General features: G+C 46.9%; 8 protein-coding genes across 8 annotated transcripts; 5 read left to right on the top strand and 3 right to left on the bottom strand.

Annotated features, from left to right (window-relative positions):
• Nucleotides 1–949: 949 nt before the first annotated feature.
• On the bottom strand, nucleotides 950–3,017 carry clf1 (putative cell cycle control protein (Cwf4); the record flags this gene model as incomplete). The annotated part of the gene is made up of 2 exons (XM_057134599.1): nucleotides 950–1,183; nucleotides 1,236–3,017. The coding sequence occupies 2 exons, from the start codon at nucleotides 3,015–3,017 to the stop codon at nucleotides 950–952; spliced, it is 2,016 nt and encodes a 671-aa protein (XP_057000535.1).
• Nucleotides 3,018–3,443: 426 nt separating this feature from the next.
• Nucleotides 3,444–5,003, top strand: N7520_000663 (U4/U6-U5 snRNP complex subunit PRP31; the record flags this gene model as incomplete). Its single annotated transcript, XM_057134598.1, has 1 exon — nucleotides 3,444–5,003. The coding sequence occupies one exon, from the start codon at nucleotides 3,444–3,446 to the stop codon at nucleotides 5,001–5,003; it is 1,560 nt and encodes a 519-aa protein (XP_057000534.1).
• A 947-nt stretch (nucleotides 5,004–5,950) lies between these two features.
• Nucleotides 5,951–6,774, top strand: N7520_000662 (uncharacterized protein; the record flags this gene model as incomplete). The annotated part of the gene is made up of 2 exons (XM_057134597.1): nucleotides 5,951–6,542; nucleotides 6,596–6,774. The coding sequence occupies 2 exons, from the start codon at nucleotides 5,951–5,953 to the stop codon at nucleotides 6,772–6,774; spliced, it is 771 nt and encodes a 256-aa protein (XP_057000533.1).
• Nucleotides 6,775–7,466: 692 nt separating this feature from the next.
• N7520_000661 (uncharacterized protein) lies at nucleotides 7,467–8,605 on the top strand (the record flags this gene model as incomplete). Its single annotated transcript, XM_057134596.1, has 4 exons — nucleotides 7,467–8,094; nucleotides 8,152–8,366; nucleotides 8,417–8,509; nucleotides 8,567–8,605. 4 exons carry the CDS (start codon nucleotides 7,467–7,469, stop codon nucleotides 8,603–8,605), a joined length of 975 nt encoding a protein of 324 aa, XP_057000532.1.
• Nucleotides 8,606–9,460: 855 nt separating this feature from the next.
• N7520_000660 (uncharacterized protein) lies at nucleotides 9,461–10,018 on the top strand (the record flags this gene model as incomplete). The annotated part of the gene is made up of 2 exons (XM_057134595.1): nucleotides 9,461–9,565; nucleotides 9,614–10,018. 2 exons carry the CDS (start codon nucleotides 9,461–9,463, stop codon nucleotides 10,016–10,018), a joined length of 510 nt encoding a protein of 169 aa, XP_057000531.1.
• A 647-nt stretch (nucleotides 10,019–10,665) lies between these two features.
• On the top strand, nucleotides 10,666–11,756 carry N7520_000659 (3-methyl-2-oxobutanoate hydroxymethyltransferase; the record flags this gene model as incomplete). Its single annotated transcript, XM_057134594.1, has 2 exons — nucleotides 10,666–11,061; nucleotides 11,133–11,756. The coding sequence occupies 2 exons, from the start codon at nucleotides 10,666–10,668 to the stop codon at nucleotides 11,754–11,756; spliced, it is 1,020 nt and encodes a 339-aa protein (XP_057000530.1).
• A 333-nt stretch (nucleotides 11,757–12,089) lies between these two features.
• Nucleotides 12,090–13,103, bottom strand: N7520_000658 (uncharacterized protein; the record flags this gene model as incomplete). Its single annotated transcript, XM_057134593.1, has 1 exon — nucleotides 12,090–13,103. One exon carries the CDS (start codon nucleotides 13,101–13,103, stop codon nucleotides 12,090–12,092), a length of 1,014 nt encoding a protein of 337 aa, XP_057000529.1.
• Nucleotides 13,104–15,132: 2,029 nt separating this feature from the next.
• On the bottom strand, nucleotides 15,133–15,834 carry N7520_000657 (ADP-ribosylation factor family-domain-containing protein; the record flags this gene model as incomplete). Its single annotated transcript, XM_057134592.1, has 4 exons — nucleotides 15,133–15,219; nucleotides 15,281–15,346; nucleotides 15,395–15,636; nucleotides 15,687–15,834. The coding sequence occupies 4 exons, from the start codon at nucleotides 15,832–15,834 to the stop codon at nucleotides 15,133–15,135; spliced, it is 543 nt and encodes a 180-aa protein (XP_057000528.1).
• Nucleotides 15,835–18,122: the final 2,288 nt, after the last annotated feature.

The following is an 18,122-nucleotide window of genomic DNA, read 5'->3' as shown; positions in this document are numbered from 1 at the left end:
AACAACTGAAGGGACGAAGTGCACAGCACGCAGGGCAAAGTGAGACAAGGACCCCCCTTAGAGCCAAAGTTGGGAAAAGATCCCCTTAACGGGGCCCAATCATGACGAAATGGACTAGTCGTAATTTCCCCTTTAACCTATATAACTTGATTTTTAATTGATATTTTTGATTCTGTCTATCGTCGGACATCCAAATTGATTTATTTCTTTACCTATTCTGTAGTCTGTACGCCGAACTGATTCTTGTTCTGCTGTGTTTTGCGACCTCCTGAGTGGGTCTTGACCGAAAACCTGCACCTCTACGGAGCCCATCCTCGGCTACTATGCATGTCTCCACCTAAGCACGATGGAGGTTGGGAGCATAGTCAAGTGAACAGGACAAAGTGTATGGAGTACGGAGTATAACTTCCCTGTTATATGCAAGGAGCAACAAACAAGTAAACGACCAGGAGCCAAACGAACCACCCAAAACCACCCAACAAACCCCTTTTTCCCGGTGGAGAAAAGTAAACCATGGAATCACACTTGGCTCGTGCGCGTGCAACGGAATCAAACCGGTATAGAATGCCTCTTGTATGGAGTAAGTCCTTGGAAGGTTTTTTATTCTTTTCGGTCGGTTTCATATAGATAGGATCAAATCATAGTTATCCTAGCATCTCACCATCAAACTGTCTAACCAACCTAGGTTAAACTAGCGTGGGATTAAAATGAATCACCCCAACTTAGCGCTTTTCGGCTCCAGATTAAACGGTCGCATTGGATAGATGTAGGGTTTGGCCTGTGCGTTTATGTGCAGGTACAGAACACAGCTGACTTGGGGGCCTTAAAATAGCTGGCTTATTCTACAATCTAAATATTGACAAATGCTGTCCAGAGGATGGGAAATAAAGACAGGTAGAGGTGGATATTAATAACACAGAATGGGTGCGAGGGGTGCGATGGCCCCGCTCTACGCCTGGCCACTTTGTTTCCACTGGTGCGCCTTTTGGAGGAGCCGCGAGAGATTCGCCGCTGATTGGTCGTCCGCCGGGAACACGTAGTCCATGTACTCCTCGTACCGATCGTCCTCCAACTTGCGGCGTTTCTTGACCCGCCGCGGCATCTGCTTCTCGATCTTCTCGATGTCTTCCGGCGAGCCGTAGGTGTTTTCGAATGAACGCCAAGCATTGAGTAACTCCACACGCTAAAGAAATATTAATATCGTTGGTGAGAAAGTTAGACCAGTGATCACATACCTCTTCCTTCATATCCTTGTCCTTCAACACCTTGTGCGCCCGAGTGAAGATGCCACGAGCACGGCGCTTGGCTTCGTCGCTGACAGGTCGTTCCTCCTCCTCCTCTTCCTCCTCCCCATCCTCAGGTATGTTGACCTCGAATCGAGCGTAGTTGATCCACACCTTCACATGGTCGGTCTTCGAAAGGAGGCGCTCGTACAGCGCCCGAACACGCTCGTACTCTTCTTCTTCCTCCTCGAATTCGATGTAGGACTTCCATACCAGTTCAGGCATATCCAGCATCGGCTGGTCAATACCCAGCTCGTAGAGAGCCCGCGCCCGGTCCTGGTCATCCAGCCCACGTTCAAGCTCGGCATACTGGATCCAAGATTGGCTGTTGGCTGGGTTCCATTCGATCTGCTTCTCGTACAAGGTTCGGCATCGGACGAACTCGAAAAGTTGCCGCTCCAATTCGATGTAGCCTCGGAAAAGCTTGTCCTTGGGACAAGCGCCAATTGCCATACCTAATGTTTTCCGCGCTGTTTGCAACTCCATCTGTCGGATCTCGAATTGCGCTTTCAGCAACCAGACCTTGGCAAATGTGAATTTTTTGTGAGGGATCAGCTTTATGCATTCCTGGTAGATCTGACGCGCACGCTCGGTATCCTTGGCTTCCATTTCTTCCCATATGGCGTAGAAGATCCAGAGGTAGATATACCGGCGCCAGTGTCGCTTTTCTTGTGATGGAGGGATCTGTGCAATTGCTCGTTCGTAGACGTCTCGTACTCGCTCAGGATCGCCGGCCGTTTCCTCGAGTCGTGCAAAATCAACCCAAATGTCGTAATTGCGGGCGTTCTCCTTGAGCTGCTCCTCATATTGGACCCGGCGCTTGGACAAGATGACATCCTCTACACCTTCACGATCACCAAACTGCTTCTCAAAGGTAGTGTATGCCTTATGCAAGACCATGGATTTTGACCGTGGCAGGCGATCAAGGGCATATTTGTAAATCGCACGAGCACGCTCAAACTCCTTCAGCTTAGCTTCGAACTTAGCGTACGCCACAAAGAGCTTCTCATCCATAAAGTCCTCTCCCAGTGTCTCAATCGCAAGACCGTACACCTCTCGAACCAAATCGCTGGTTCCATACTCTTCTTCAAAACGAGCCCATTTGATCCAATTCTTTGGCTCGGGGTGCACAATCGTAAAGCGCTGGAAGATTGCGCGCGCTCTGTCAAACTCATTATAACGCTTCTCCAGCTTAATGTAGGCACCCCACGCTCCCTCTTCGGGCTCCCATGACATCCATCGCTCAAACACCTGTCGAGTACCAGGGATGTTTCCGAGGGTCTCCTCCATGTAAACATATTTGTACCACAGCTTATCAATACGGGGAAGGATCGTCACGGCGCGGTCGAGAAGATTACGTGCGTGGTTGATGTTGCGGGTTTTCATCTCAGCCTCAATATACCGGATCCACAAGACGACGGAGGTCGAGTCGACATCCAGAGCGCGCTCGAAGATTGATCGCGCACGCCGAAATTCCTTCTGCTCCAATTCCCAGGCTGCATAGCGCATCCAGTTGTTCATGTTAATGCGGTTTCGACGCACATAGTCCTCGAATTCCTTGCGCTTGCGGCCCTGGTACTCATGGAGCTCTTCAAGGTCGGCGAAGCGCTGTGTCGGGGCCTGAAGGCCAGGCTCTTGCCGGTCCACGGCCTCGCGGAGCAGCTGCTCCGCTGAGATCTGGATCGGCGCGGGAGCCTTGTTTTTGACCCGTGGAGGGCCTCGGGACGCCTCCATGATGAAAAGTTATAGGTATCGAGCTTGGTGGAGAGGTCGAAATGATAGTTGGAGGATGGTCGGGTATGAAGTTTGGTGGGTGAAGTTGAGCAGCGTGTCTGCAAAGAGAAAGTAGAAAAAAAACGAGTCAATATGAGTCACGGATCTTATCGTCTCTCATAAAGGCCCACAATGGCCAGGTGAAGATGTTGTAAATATTACGATCCGTCAATGAAACGCGGATTGAAATCATTGAATCTGCACTTCTGTCTGATTTCGCCACCCGTACTAGCTCTTGTGACTAAGCCACAGCTCACTTCCGCTTCATCGCTAATAATTAATTCTAGTGAAACTTGACATCTTCAAAGGCCCCGGTGGCACCAGGGAATCCAATCTTTAATCTCAAATACCTATCACTCACCAAAAACTCCCGAAACCAACGCCATCATGTCGACCGCGGAAGAACTTATGCGCGACTTTGAGGATGATGAGGAAGATTTCCAGCATGACGAAGATCTCGACGACCAAGAGCAGGAAGATGAGCCAGAAGCCCCCAAAGATGGCGCCGAAGTGACCAACGAGTTTGATCGCTCAATAACAACTGGTGATGAACTTACTCGACTACACAAAGTCCTGCGCGACCACTACTCTATCCGATTCCCCGAACTCGAAACCCTCGTCACGAGCCCTATCAAGTATGCGAAAACCGTGGCAATTCTCAAAAATGGCCCCTTCGATGATATTAAAGCCCTCTCAAACTCTGCAGACAACTTGGTGGGAGATTCGCTCAAGTCTGTACTGGATGGCCCGTCTCTTATGGTTGTCGCGGTGGAAGGAACCAGCACCCGTGGCCGCGAGATGACCGATGCAGAATTGAAGATGGTCATGGATACTTGCGAAAAGATCATTACTCTCGATCGCGAACGCACAGCTCTCACAGAGAGTATTCGGTCTCGTGTGCATCAGATTGCCCCCAATCTAGCGACACTTATAGGCGCTCAAACTGCTGCCCAGTTTCTTAACCAGACCGGTGGCTTGCTCGATCTGGCGAAAATTCCCGCATGCAATTTGGGCGCACAAGGATCGAGAAGACAAGATGGATTGGGATTTGCTACGAACCATGGTGTGCGGTCACAAGGCTTCCTGTACGACTCGCCGCTCATCCAAGAGGTTCCCAATGATCTGAAAAAGCAAGCTATCCGAATTGTCTCCGCAAAGATGGTTCTCGCAACTCGTGCCGACGTTTCGGGCTATGTCAAGGATGGATCCTTCGGCGAGGAACTGAAGGAACAATGTTTCAAGCGACTGGAGAAACTGACCGAGGCTGCACCTAATGCTTCAACCAAGGCCCTTCCAGCTCCGGATGATAAGCCATCCCGGAAGCGCGGTGGACGACGTGCACGCAAGGCCAAGGAGGCTATCGCCATGACCGAGATGCGCAAGGCCCAGAACCGGGTTGCTTTCGGCAAGGAGGAAGCAGAAGTCGGATATGGTACCGGCGAAGGCACTGTCGGTTTGGGTATGCTTGGTCAACAAAATGATGGACGCATTCGTGCTACACAAATCGACCAGCGAACCCGTGCCAAACTCAGCAAGAACAACAAGGGCTGGGGTGGATCGACTCCCGCCGGTGGGACCGCTTCCTCATTACGTGGCTTCGGCCAGGGAGGCATGAGTGGAACTGCGAGCGTTCTCCAGTCCAAGGGTCTTCGCAGCTCAGGTGTGGGTACTTCGTTAGGCGGCGGCTCGGCCGGTACTGCTAGTACCATTGCATTCACTCCTGTCCAGGGTCTTGAGCTTGTTGATCCTAAGGTGCAAGCCGAACTCAGTCGGAAGCGCAAAGCCGAAGAAGACCGTTGGTTCAACTCCGGTACATTCACACAGGTTGGCGGCGGCCAAAGCAACCACCAATCTAAGGAAAAGGATGGATTCAAGGTGCCGGCTCTTCCGCTCAAGAAGAAGGTGGATACTGGGGAGGGCAAGATGGGCCCACCTGCTAAACCATAGCTGCATCCGTTTATTGATGTATTTGTTTATCGCGGGTCTGCATTCGGGCGGCGTTCAAGAACGGTATATGACCAGGGTGGCTGGCTCTTTCATTTTAACCTCGTGATACCAATTTTTGTTTAGTCAACGGTCATAGCCAATCACAAAATACTCAAAGATCAACTTTGAATTATATCAATCTACCCCAGATTTGTTTGCTCTCTCGTCCCATCCTTCATCAAGGACATTGAACCTTGGAATGCTTTAATATATATTTTCCCTAACTTCCTTGTAAAATGTTGAGGTTACAGTCCGAGTCTGGATATCATAGCACTATGTACATATATATAGAGGCTGACCGCCTCCTGAGATATACAATGCGGACCCTTAAAACGTCAAGTCACCGAACCGTGGTTGAGAAATGAAAATTTTGTTCTAGAATTCACGCGGACCAAACTTCAATATTAGGTAAAATCGGCAATTCATAAAAAAGGAGATCGGTAAATCGGATGAAATTTTAAGGTTTGCATGAAAAACGTGGAGCGCCAATGTTCAGTTTTCATGAAACGCAGGTTCATTAACAAATATCAGGTACAGGCCGCAAGTTTTAAATCACTTGATTGAAATTGGTCAATTGAATTTGTGTGATAACCTTGAAAATTGAACCCAAACTTTGGTGGTGGCACATGAATGGCGTGCTTATGCCGAGTTCTTCAGCCGTTCTTTCGCAATCTGGGGGAATGTGGCACCAAATAGAGAAACATGGTAGCGGTGCGCAGGGCTTGCGTGATTAGTTTCAATGAGAATAAAATTCTGTCGTATCCTTGGAAAGGTAATTTTTTTTCTCTTTGTCCGTCAACATTTTACGACTTTGCATAGACTATCGCCAACCAAACAGCCTGATAGTATATCCATTTACATTTTTCGTCTCTACTGCAGCAAATCTCTCATATACATCCGGTCCAAGCATGGCGATAGAAGTAGCTGCCCCGACAATAAGCAGCATATCAAGGAAACATGGCCAGGGTAAAGAATCAGGTCCCCCGCCGACTCTGAACCGGCTTCTCCGCCATGATCTGGTGACTACAGAATTCGACGAGTTGAAGTTCCAAGCTGCAGCATCTCTACAATTCAAATTGGGTGACGGGGACATTCAATTTAAATCTTCAGACCTTGACTCTCGCCTCATCGTCTCACCATACAATGCACCACCTCATCTCCTGGATTTAAACAGCCTGGACACGCAAAGCCGGCTCTTTTCATTGGCATTAGCATACTTCACACCTACCCGGGAAGATTATGCCACGGCAGAATATCTGGACTCGTTCAATTGGACTGAAGTCTTTGATATCCTGAAGACATTCTCCGAAGCAGAAGGTCACACTTGGACTACACAAATCTTCTACGTTGTGGCGTTCCGGTCCGTACTCAAACCGGGTGTTGACAATGATCATCTGCATGAGTTGGATGCGTACTCGCACCAGGAAGCGACCGCTAGTGGTGGACTATTGAAGTATTGGTTTGGTACGAAGAATGAGAAGCGGCAAAACCTGGCAACTTGTAAGGGATTCTCTGGATCTGAATCATTTGACAATAGCTAATATTGTGAACAGGTATTTGGCGGAATCGGAATGACGCTAGGTTAGGGGGTCGGGGGCCATGGCATGCAAAGGCTAGGGCGGCTGGAAGAGAATTGTATGAAGAGATCGTGTTTTCGACTATGAAGTTGGTCATTGAGGATGGCGTGTCGTCTTGGAGGATGAGTGAATGGACGAGTGAAGACGAGGCATGAAGGCATTTGAAAACTTAGCGCTCATTGACTGGAGTTTTTTCTTATTTCCTATTAACATGAATATACATTTGTCATTCAGCATGAGAACCGATAGTAAGCAGTATTTTCCATATAATTGCACTGAGAATTATGCAAGGGCTATTACAATCATTTGCTTATCAGTAACCCTGCTTAACTACACTTATGCCCGTCGTACGGCAGATTGGAAATCCTGCAATCATAGAAAGTCCACGGGAGATCGGCCATGGGAGCGATAAAAAGGTAGTGTATCTACGTAGCAAAGAGTGTCTGTGTTGGTTTTTCCCCGCGACAACAGAAAAGAGAAAAATTTCCCGCAAGTGGAGCGACAATCCTAATCCTAATCCAGCACACTTCCCCGCAATCAAAGCGGGGATAATTACCCTTCTAGCTTCGATCCAGGCTTCAAACAGCCCAAGAAACATTCCATGAAGTCACAAGTCCCACCGAATGTCCAACATGCTGTTACATGCGGGGAACAGCTGACAATCGTAGTAATCTGGTTGGACGCTTCATTTGAAATGTTGATTTGACCCGCAACCGCGGGGATCTAAAAGCTTTATCATAAACGTGTGGTTATAAATTCGGACCATATCCCACTGGGAACTAATGTTTCCTTACCTCATCTTATCAATATACCCATCACTTACAGTCTCTTAATCTGCAAAGCCAAAATGGTTGCCATCCAAGTGGACCGCCTTGAAGTCGTCGATGGTCCCTTGAATTCGGAGAATGCAGCTCTCCTCCGGCCCTCAGATCCCACAATGCCCCTCGAAGAACTGAGAAAAAGATTCGAAGAAGATGGCTATCTGTTTCTGAAGCAGATTCTTCCGCGGAAAGACGTCCTTGAAGCCCGCAACGCATACTTCTCATCCCTCAAGTCCACCGGTGTCCTGAAGCCGGGCACCGAGCCCGTAGAGGGCATTTTCGACCCAGCCAAGACCCAAGAAGAATACCCCGGAATTGGAGCTGGGCAGGCCGTTGGAAATGGAAGACCGGGTGGTGAAAAGGCCGCGGCATTCGTGGATCTCGCCCTCGATGCTCACTACCAGGAATGGTATGCCGAGAAGTTCTGCAAGCATCCCGCTCTGTATGACTTTATTGCTCGATTCTCGGGCTGGAACAAGAACACACTTGGCTTCCGTCGCACGCTGCTCAGAAATAACATTCCTGGCTCGAAGCCCATTGGCGTGCATTATGACCAGATTTTCTTGAGACATGGTGATCCAACCAGTATCACTGCCTGGGTTCCAATAGGCGACATCAAGTTAAATGGCGGGGGGCTGATATATCTCGAGAATGGTATGTTGAGGCATCGCTTATAATTGCCGTGACAGTACATACTGATCTGAATCATAGGTGATAGCATCGGGGTTGAGAGGGAGAAAGAGTTTTACAGGACGGCAAAAGAAGCCGGGCTAAGTGATGAGGAAGCTAAAAATGCCTTTAATTCTAATATGATGGCAACGGGCTTGCTTTCGGAATTCCCGGCGCAATTTGCTCGGGATCATGATCGGCGTTGGTTGGTCTCGGCCTACGAGGCTGGAGACGTTGTCTTGCATAAGCCTCATATGGTATTTTCCCTTTTTTGCTGAAGTAGCCGCGTCTAATTATGAGGTTGTAGATCCATGCATCGTGCATCAACCATGATCCCGACAATGTGATTCGTCTCGCGACTGATCTTCGATTCTGTGACTCGTCGAAGCCATTTGATAAGGTATGCTCTGTGGTGAAAAGTGGTTTCCTCCAAGTGCCTCTGCTAACTATAGTTCAGCGGTGGATGAATCACTATACATTCAATGACGGAGTTTAGATAAATGTATGCCGTGGGGTTGTAATATTTATAAGCTTTACTGGAATATAGTGATCTTTATGTCTTGAATACCGCTGAAAATTGTGAAATTTCAAGTACTACGAAGAACAAGAAAGCAGTTGGGAGCAGTGGCACTCAGAAAGAGGAACGACAGATGAGGCTGAACAGGGCTGCTTGAGCGATGTATCTCAATCATACCGGGAGAGATCTGATCTGAAAAAGGGTTCGCTCGATTCAAGAACAAGACAAACAACCGACCCGCCATTCCTCTCTTGGCAGGGGCACATCATCTCAGGAAAGTATTCTTTATCCTTTTCAAATTTACTTGGCATTGTCATTGTAATCTAGTGGATCATCTAATTGGTCTTCACCAGCCTTCGGAATGTCAACTCCAGGGATCAACATTGCGCACGGACACCCCTAGCTTCACGAAGTGTCTCCCAAGAAACCAGATTAACCAGGAAACAAGCCAATATTTTTTTCCTGCAAGAGATGGCTTGCAAAGGCGTCTCAGGAAAGTTAATCTACAGATAAACGTTATGGAACAAGATGAGGCTTGAGGTTAGTTTGATAAAATATGCGGAATTTGTATACCAAGTTCCTACATAGTGTACCCAACCTCCATTCCACCCAGCCACAACAAGTTAAGACCCCCAGAAACAAGATATATGAATCATAGGTGCCCTGGCGGGTCCATGACGAGTTTCGAAATTGTAAATCCTTTTGTGCATCTACTACCCCTTTGCGCGGCAGCAACCATATTTGTTGTCTCAAACCATCAGCCTTACAATCAATTTCAAGCATCAACAGCTATTCAATATGTTGCCCCCTACATGCAGGTCTTGGGCAGTCGCAATGGCCACAGCCCTCTTGGCAGTGACTGTTTGCGCGATCCCGATCCACGAATCAAAGAGCGACACTCAAAACGAACGAGCACCGATGATCCAGCCTCGCGACCCGGTAAATGACCCAACAAGCTATACTGAAAACCCTTCAACTAATTAACAGCAGAGAATAATCCCTGATACTACGGACTACCTTAACGATATGCTGGATATTCTGGGCTTGGACTCGGTACTACTCCCATCACCGACTCCACCTGCGGAGACCCCAGCCGCAACAAAGGGCGTCGAGCAAGAAGTAATCGCAACACCCACAGCGACTCCTGCCATGGCCTCGATGAATTTGACACCTTCCCCAACCTGGAATGTAGAGCAGGTGACCTATTCGACGACAATCAAGACCGAGAATATCAAGCCGATTGAGAATATCCAGATTGGAGCAGGCTGGAAGGGCTCCAACCACATCCAAGCTTCTGACGTGCCTTTCATCATGAACGCTGTTTACTCGGCCCTTGCGGATCGATTCAATGACGTGGTTGATAGCTCTGATGAGGTCGGTCTTGAGAAATGATCTTTTTCCATGGTATTCTGGTAATATGATGTTAAGTGTCTTTGCTATGGCATCTTCAAAACACGGAGAGGATGATGGATTGGAAGAATTGTATAATGTACCCTGTAATGATTCCCTAGCTCTACAAATGTATAACTACTTGGTGATTTTTATTGGTGCCGGTCATACTTCTAAAACCTACCTGTTGCTATTCCTTTATACACCACTTTTTCGGGCGAACTTGGTTCTCTGGGTTGATTCTTTTGATGGTTTATGCTTGAATCTAAACCTCGAATATTTGCAACAGCCATTTCTTGAAGTAAATAAAACTGCGGATGTTTCAGACGAATGGAAGAAAGGCCGAAAATAGACCAAAATAGAGATTTGCTTTTGTCCACTTGTTGATGCTATGAAATACGCTGCAAACACCAGACCAGCGACCCAGTGGGGTACCAACATTTCACCCTCTAGCGAGCTCCTTCAATTTATCATTTCTCGTTTCTCGTCTCTCGTAATTCTCCCACTTCTTTTCTTCTCTTTCACGAATGGTTCGTGTGTGACTGTATTCAAGAGTCCAACCCTTCTCCAGTGATCCGCCGACCCTCAACAAACAATTTGAATACAATCTGTGCACTGAAATCCAATTTAAGAACATGAATTCACCTAAAATGCCACTCGGTTATTTGAGACATGTTGGTCACAAATTCAAGCAGAACTTTGTTCGACCAAGGTCTTTGATCGGTGCGCAGTCAAATAGATTCGCCCAGAAAGTGATCTTGAGGCAAAGTTCTCACTCTTCCAGGGTATCCAGCGATCAAGTTCACAAGAAAGTTACCATCAACACTCTCGACCGTCTTTACCAAAAAGGTGAGCCGATCACAGTGCTCACAGCCCACGACTTTCCAAGCGCTAGCGTTGCCGACGCTGTGGGGATTGAGGTGGTGTTGGTTGGAGACAGCTTGGCGATGGTCGCCATGGGAATGGAAGATACAAATGAAGTGACAATGGAAGAAATGTTGCTCCATTGTCGGAGCGTTTCTCGGGCTGTCAAGAGTGCCCTCGTTGTAAGTTATTTCTCCAGCCCGTACGTATTGTGTATTCCACAAACTGACGACCGAATCTTGGGCTCCTACAGATAGCAGATCTACCCATGGGCTCATATGAATCGTCCCCTGAAGAGGCAGTTCGGTCGGCCATTCGAATGGTGAAAGAAGGTCATGTGAGTGCGGTGAAGCTTGAGGGAGGCAAGGAAATGGCCCCAACAATCCGGAAGATCTCACAAATGGGCATTCCCGTCATGGCCCATGTTGGCCTGACTCCTCAGCGACAGCACTCTACCGGCGGTTTTAGAGTCCAGGGAAAAACCATCGCCGGGGCAGTCAAGCTATTAAAGGATGCCCTTGCCGTCCAGGAGGCTGGCGCTTTCATGATTTTGATAGAAGCAGTTCCTCCTGAGGTGGCTGCAATGGTGACGCAGAAACTCCGAGTTCCAACGATCGGAATCGGGGCAGGAGCAAACTGTTCAGGTCAGGTTCTGGTACAAGTTGATATGACCGGAAATTTTCAACCAGGGACTTTTACGCCTAAATTCGTGAAACGGTACGCTGATGTTTGGGGAGAAGCCTTTCGAGGAATTGATGCATTTAAAAAGGAAGTGAAGGACAGGACTTTCCCTGCAGAGGAACATACTTACTCGATTCCAAAAGACGCCTTAGAGGGGTTTCAAAAGTATGTCAAGGAGGAATCCTCGGAAACCTAGTGGCTCCGAATATTGAAGTTGTCAGATCAAGCAAAATAGCCTATATACGGTGACTCCTGTTCCAACCTAGCGCCATGATACCGAAATACCACCAATGGTTTCAGGACAATCCATACTTCATTTGATCGAAATATATAGAAATAGATATCATTACCGAATAATTAATTATCGAAAGAGCCATAATTCCGGAACTAGATATTGGCCAAAACAAAGAAGTGAGGATAGCAGTGAAGGTCACTGCCTGAAGGTGCAATACACTTACCCCACAAGCGGGCAAGCTCAGAGACTCTGGACTTGGTATTCACATGTCTTATCAGACAAGAGAATAATCAATCACAGCCAAGCCGAGGTCATATTCGGGCCGCTCAGGTAGACATTGATTTGCATAGCTTGAAGCTTGCCGTTGTAGTACTGAAGAACTTCCATAGTATCCCCGGTAGCGCCGAAGGGAGACAGCAACGGAATTTCACCTGTGGCTTCCATCTCCTTCATCCACACCACCTGCGCTTCCTGCGGTGTAGTCATAGTATCCGGAATGAAAGCAGAGACGTTCGAGTAGGGATAGACGATGCCCGGGATATTGCCACTAGTAATGACAAAGCCCAGGTCCTCATCGACAACCAGGGCCGTTCGTGCATTCGCATCAGTTGGGTGGCTGGAAGGCCAAGTGCAACTGAGCGGGGTGGTGGAACCGTTTCCATTTGTCCCTGCATCGACTACCTTCCAGCCGAGTTCGGTGAATTCGCAATCGTCACCGACATCAACTGTGAAATTGCTAGTCGATGAGAAGAGGGCATCGCTTAGCTGCCACAGTGTTTCGCGGCTCGCCTTCGTTCGATTTGCCGGCGGGTACATCAATACCCCGTAGTTTGCTGGAAGTTCCGCGGCCGAATAAGAAAAGCCGTGGTCCCCACGGTTGCGGTTCATGAATAGTTCCAATTCGGTGATTAGTCGGTCGACCACTTTGATTCGACACCGAAGGACTGTTTTTATCTCGCTGTTGCCCTCGCTGACGTCCAGGGCAAAGTAGGCCGTGCCGTTCGTTGTGTCGATTGCCAGCAGACTGGGGGCGCCGGCTTCGGTGATGGTACGCCAGGCTGTCATCATGGTAACTGCTGCTGGGTGCGAGTTTTCAGTGGCCTTGTAAACCTGGGCCAGGGGTAACATGAATGGGTTGTGTACCACCATGGAATCTATGATACCCGTGACGATGTTTGTCATGCACTGTCTGTTGCAAGTGCTGCTCAACGAAGTCGAACTCCTGGGCATCAAAGCGCCTGAAGGAGCGTTTCGAGGCACACTTAGAGCTTCTCCACCCATTGGGGACACCGCCACCGCGATGCCCATCGACAAGCGAAGCAACCAATATAGACTCAGAATGTGCATTGTGATCTTTGGCTGAAATTCCTCTGAAAACGTTGTAACCAGGCTTCTGAAGTTGTGCACTATTTAAATAGAGTGAGCTGGTATTAAAATTAGCGGAAGGAAAAGCCCACACTTTATACCTCATTCTGCAGACTAGGCCACGCGTACTCCTGGCCGACCATTGCATGGTTCTGCAGTCTTGTGTATGCCGGAAACAAGGTAAATGACTATGCCAAGAGCAAGACAAGCAGTAGTGGACTACCTTGAACATTATTTGAGCAGACAATTTGTGCCGGCATCAAGGTCGGCTCCACGCCCGGCTCCACACTGTTGTATGGTAAGATCTACCGTCCCCGGCAAGCCAGGAGAAAGACCCACATAGTCTACTTCATCATTTATTATCTTTCAATTAAATAAGATCTGACATGCATACGGTATTGATCGTGGAATTGTCCGTTATCTCATAAGCATTGAATAGTGGTTCAAGGGAGGTATGCATGGAATTGGTGCATCAACAACTGGGGCTGCTGTAATAAGTCATTTCCTTTATTTTAAAAGCTTCAGAAGCCAACAGATACACCCTTCACGTAAAAAGCTTCGTTTTGGAGTAACATTATAGAAGAGTAATATTACAATCAATAGTCACCCAGGAATGAAACTACGCCATAGTAATTTCGGAAGCGTAAAAACCGCGCCCTCCTCAAAATGCGGTTTAGCGCGAATAACCATGAAAAGAGGCGATCAAAATATGCTATATTCGACAACTCAATTCGGGCCCTCCTCAAAATGCGGTTTAGCTCATTCAAGTGGCTTAAAATTATGCTAATGTCGACACCTCGGGCCCTCCTCAAAATACGGTTTAGCGTGTGAAGATTAGTGTTTGACGATGCGGGGTATGTAAAGTCCGGGGTAATGACTCTGCCTCCTATCTTTCTCTTCATCTTCATGATGAAGACAATAATGATATCTGGAAGTTCAACTTCACGTTGAGGGAGTCTAAAATTTTGATTCTCGTAGATAAATGACCTATCTCCAGCCGCAGAGGCTCCAGGGTATATGATTGCCAAGCTCGAGCAATATCTGAATATTGGCGTTTTCCACTGTACTGAAAAGTCCAGAGGAATTCAAGGTATCAGGTTGACTAGCTCCCATAAATTTTGTCTGAAGCGTGTCACAATCTGTCGTCATGTCGACGGCGTCAGCATGTCGATCGATAATGTGTCAAACTATAACCAGTTTTCGAGTGCTGCTCAGCGTTTTGACATCCTTCCCCCCAAGCTTCCTTTCTTGGATATTGAACCCTTGCGCATCTGATAATTCACTATCCTGCCACCTGTCTAATTGAAGGTCAAAGGGTACGGTGGATGAGGGCTTGATGTGGTCTCCGGTAGTTCGGAGCGGCCATCAGTTAATATGATTCTCATCCATCCCGTCATCTAATTTCAATGTACCTGGCGTTCTGCAAGTATCTGATGATTGCACTATAATTATTTTAATGTAGTACCTGTCATTCTTGCCAAAGAAGTCTAGATCAGCAACTCTCGTAGCAGTCAATGGTTGTGAATGGAATCATGCAAGGGGAAAGTAGAACAACCCTGTCGGCCTACACATGTGACAGGTAGCTTAAGTGTTCCAATGGTGTGAAAAAAAAGAAAGAAAGTCCGAACTTCGAAGTACAATGAATGCCAGTGATCCTCCTGCCTCAGGCATTTTTCTTTTCTGAATGGCCTGTTTCACATTCGCACTCAGTCTTTCCGACTCCTCCTTCGTCTTATCCGTTGATCGTCTTCACTCTTCCACAATACTTGAATTTTGCATTGACTGTCACTTTATGCAGGCTACACTTTATATGTTAACGAAAGCCATGTTACATAAAATTAATTTATTGGTGCTCTTAAGTCTTCTTCCAGGACCGTCCATCTGCTAATCGACCCCTGTGCCAAAGATGAAGTCTAAAAATTCGAGTGATAGACTTCTCGAATTGTTGCGCTTTTTGAAGGTAGTTCTACCATTATCTAGCTCTCTTAATGTTGTTGGAGAGCCATTCGAGACCTTCGGGAAGACCATCGCCGCTGGTGGCGCAGGCGGATTGAATATACTTGGCTGATTGTCAGCAGCTTTTACGGCAATGAGGCTCCGTAAGTGAACATTGGACTTACCCATTTGTTTTGTCTCACATTTTGAAGATCGAAGCTATTATAAATCTCCACGGTGCTCATTGCATCCTAAGACCATATCAACTCATGTTTCAAACAGCATTGGGAACCACTTACGGCCACATCCTGCTTGTTAGCAACGACCAGGAGCAAAGCTTTTTTTAGCTCATCCTCCTGCAACAGAAACTCCAGCTCCACACGTGCTTCGTATATACGAGGATCGTTGGAATCAACCACGAATATGATGCCTTCTGTGTTGTGGAAATAGTTCCTCCCCAACGAGCGGATCTCTTTTCGTACATCCATGTTCCATGCAGTGAATGTAATGTTCTTGTGTTCGATTTTCTTCACGCTGAACCCTGGGCATTCAATTAGTCTTTTGAAAAATTGATGTGCAGGGCACTAATACCGGGTATGGGAAAGGTGGTTGTTATGGCGTCACTTTTCAGCTGTTGGAGAATTGTGGTCTTTCCGGCACCCTCGAGCCCGACAATTATAATCCGTGTTTCCTTCTCATTCCCCATGTTATCAAGAAGTCTTGAGATGGTCATACCCATTGCGAAGTAGATAGACAGTAAATTTCTTATCGAATGGTCAAAATTTCTGAGTGAATAATCGGAGGTGGCTGGAGATAGACAATTATCAAGAGTAGGTTCCGGGAATTTGGTGGACTGGAACAATAAATCTCAATGAAATGCAGATTTAGATAAATGTAAGAACTAGGTGCGAGAGGACGAATGTGATGATATCTAGGCGATTTAATGATATTTCCTGTAATCGGGACATGTAATGCAGGGCGAAAATTGTTAGCGTGATTGCGTCTGACCTTAGCATGTGGAAGAAGGTGGAGCTAGATGATTATAGTGGTCACAGGCGATAGGCCTGGGCTGTACGTTTTCTATTACAAATACTAGCTTCAGATAGAACTCAGTGTTCTCCACCTGAAATTTCCATATGCAGGTGACAATTTTCCATTTTGGAGCTTTAGGGCGAGCGGGGCCTCTGGAGCTTTTTGGGGAGTTATGAAGCGAGAGCAGTCATTGGGATCACGCCTTTGGGGGTTTGGACCTAAATTCTTGAATCAGTAGCGCAAATTTGTACTGTTTTGTTCAAATTTTCCTTTTTATTTCTCAGCTAGCTATGTTTAATATGCAAAACAATACAAAGAAATTAAATCAACTGATTCGATACCCAGACTTTGAACAAATTAGGAATGAATCTCCTTCCGATATCGTTCACCTCGATTTCAGGACCATGTTCAAGTAGTTCGTTGCGTCGGAACATCTGGATGGTGTTCAAGCTTTCTGAAAATAATACCCAGATGTTAGCCTTGCCTCTAAATGAGAACCCACATAATATTTGCGGAACTGATAACGAGCCTTTTGACGGGTATCACACCCAGAGAACACATTTTCATAGGGTCTGAATATGTAAGGCTCCTTCCGAAGAAGCACTTTTTTATTTTTGTTGGTCAAACCCCTGATACTGCCTAATACATGTGTGTTGTGAACCACTTCTTGGATCGGATCCAGAATCATACTGACTTCCTGATTCGCAGGACTGACTAACAGAGGGTCATGCATATCCCTCTCTAGCCTGTATTCCTCTCTCAAGGCTGAGACTTCCTTGTCCACTGTAGTTTCTGCAGGGTCATATGGGGACTTGTGGCGCGCAACTTCGTCATCGGTCCCTGATTGACAGGTTTCCGCCCTGTCTGGCCTGAGAAGCTGCCTTTCAAGAAATTCAGAAGATTCATTGTCCGGTTTTGTGTTGGTAGAGGAATACTGTATAATTCGTGGGGGGTTCAGCTTGGTAGCGTAGGTTATGGTGGTTGCGAGTACCCGGGGGTGGAAAGTCTGAAGACCTTTCATGTTGAGAACTGGGTCATTTGGATAGTTCAAATGGAGTGGTCAAAAGAAACTTGCTCTGCTTGAAATCTGGGCGTAGTTTCTAGTGTGAACAAGAAGTTCTTGTCGTCGAAAGCTCCATATAAGGTTGCACCATCTATGACATCACGATCTCCAGAAGTACCAATGCGCTTGTTACTTTTCGACAATGGAATTTCTAGATTCTATTGGTTATGGGATTGGAGGATGATGGTTTTCATTCTCGTGTTACGTAAAAAAGCGACGAAATCATTGGCTTAGGTGGCGTGATGTCCCAAAATACTCCATCAATCCAAGGATTTGTGCCACAATACCATCCAATTAAAAATATGTAAAGTAGCCAACTTTCCATGATTGTCCTGGAAGTAATTTGTAGTACATTTTTTGTAGTACATATTCCCATCAACTTCAATTTTTCTGTCCATAGTAGCCTGAGTATGTGTTTCCAGTTCAGAAAGCTGGTTCTCCATTCGCGCCAAACACCCGTTTTCCGTGCCGGACTCTTTTCATTCTGAGAAAAAGTAGCCAAAGGTATTTGCGAGCTTTATCTGCCTAGCGGAGTGTTATTTTACCATTATAAAAATTTGATTCAAGTGAGATATCAGTCGCTCTTGTCACAGGTCTGGGTAGGCTTTTTTTTACAAAGCGAAATCCCATTTCATAAGTACCTCAGAGTTATTACGAGCTAAAATGTGCACGCAGATCTCAGACACATTTGCTATGGGCCGTACTCTTTCAAATTTTCAGAGCTAGAGCCGAGCTCTTTCAATGCTCTCTGGTGGTCTTCGATGAGAAAGGAATATGTACCACGAAGATGAAGAGCTCTTTTTCCTGCATATTTGGGTCAGATACTTCTCCAGTCGGGATGAATCAGCTCGGAGTAGGACTGCGAATGCCCAGGTCAATGTTTTCTACAAATGTTCTTGAAGTCCAGGCTATTCCAACTGACCGAACTTGAC

Source organism: Penicillium odoratum (genome assembly GCF_028828045.1).
Source record: "Penicillium odoratum strain IBT 22623 chromosome Unknown utg000001l_segment0_segment0, whole genome shotgun sequence".
NCBI classification, from domain to species: domain Eukaryota; kingdom Fungi; phylum Ascomycota; class Eurotiomycetes; order Eurotiales; family Aspergillaceae; genus Penicillium; species Penicillium odoratum.
The sequence above is the reverse complement of the archived record's forward strand: the minus strand, read 5'-3'. Positions and strand labels throughout refer to the sequence as shown.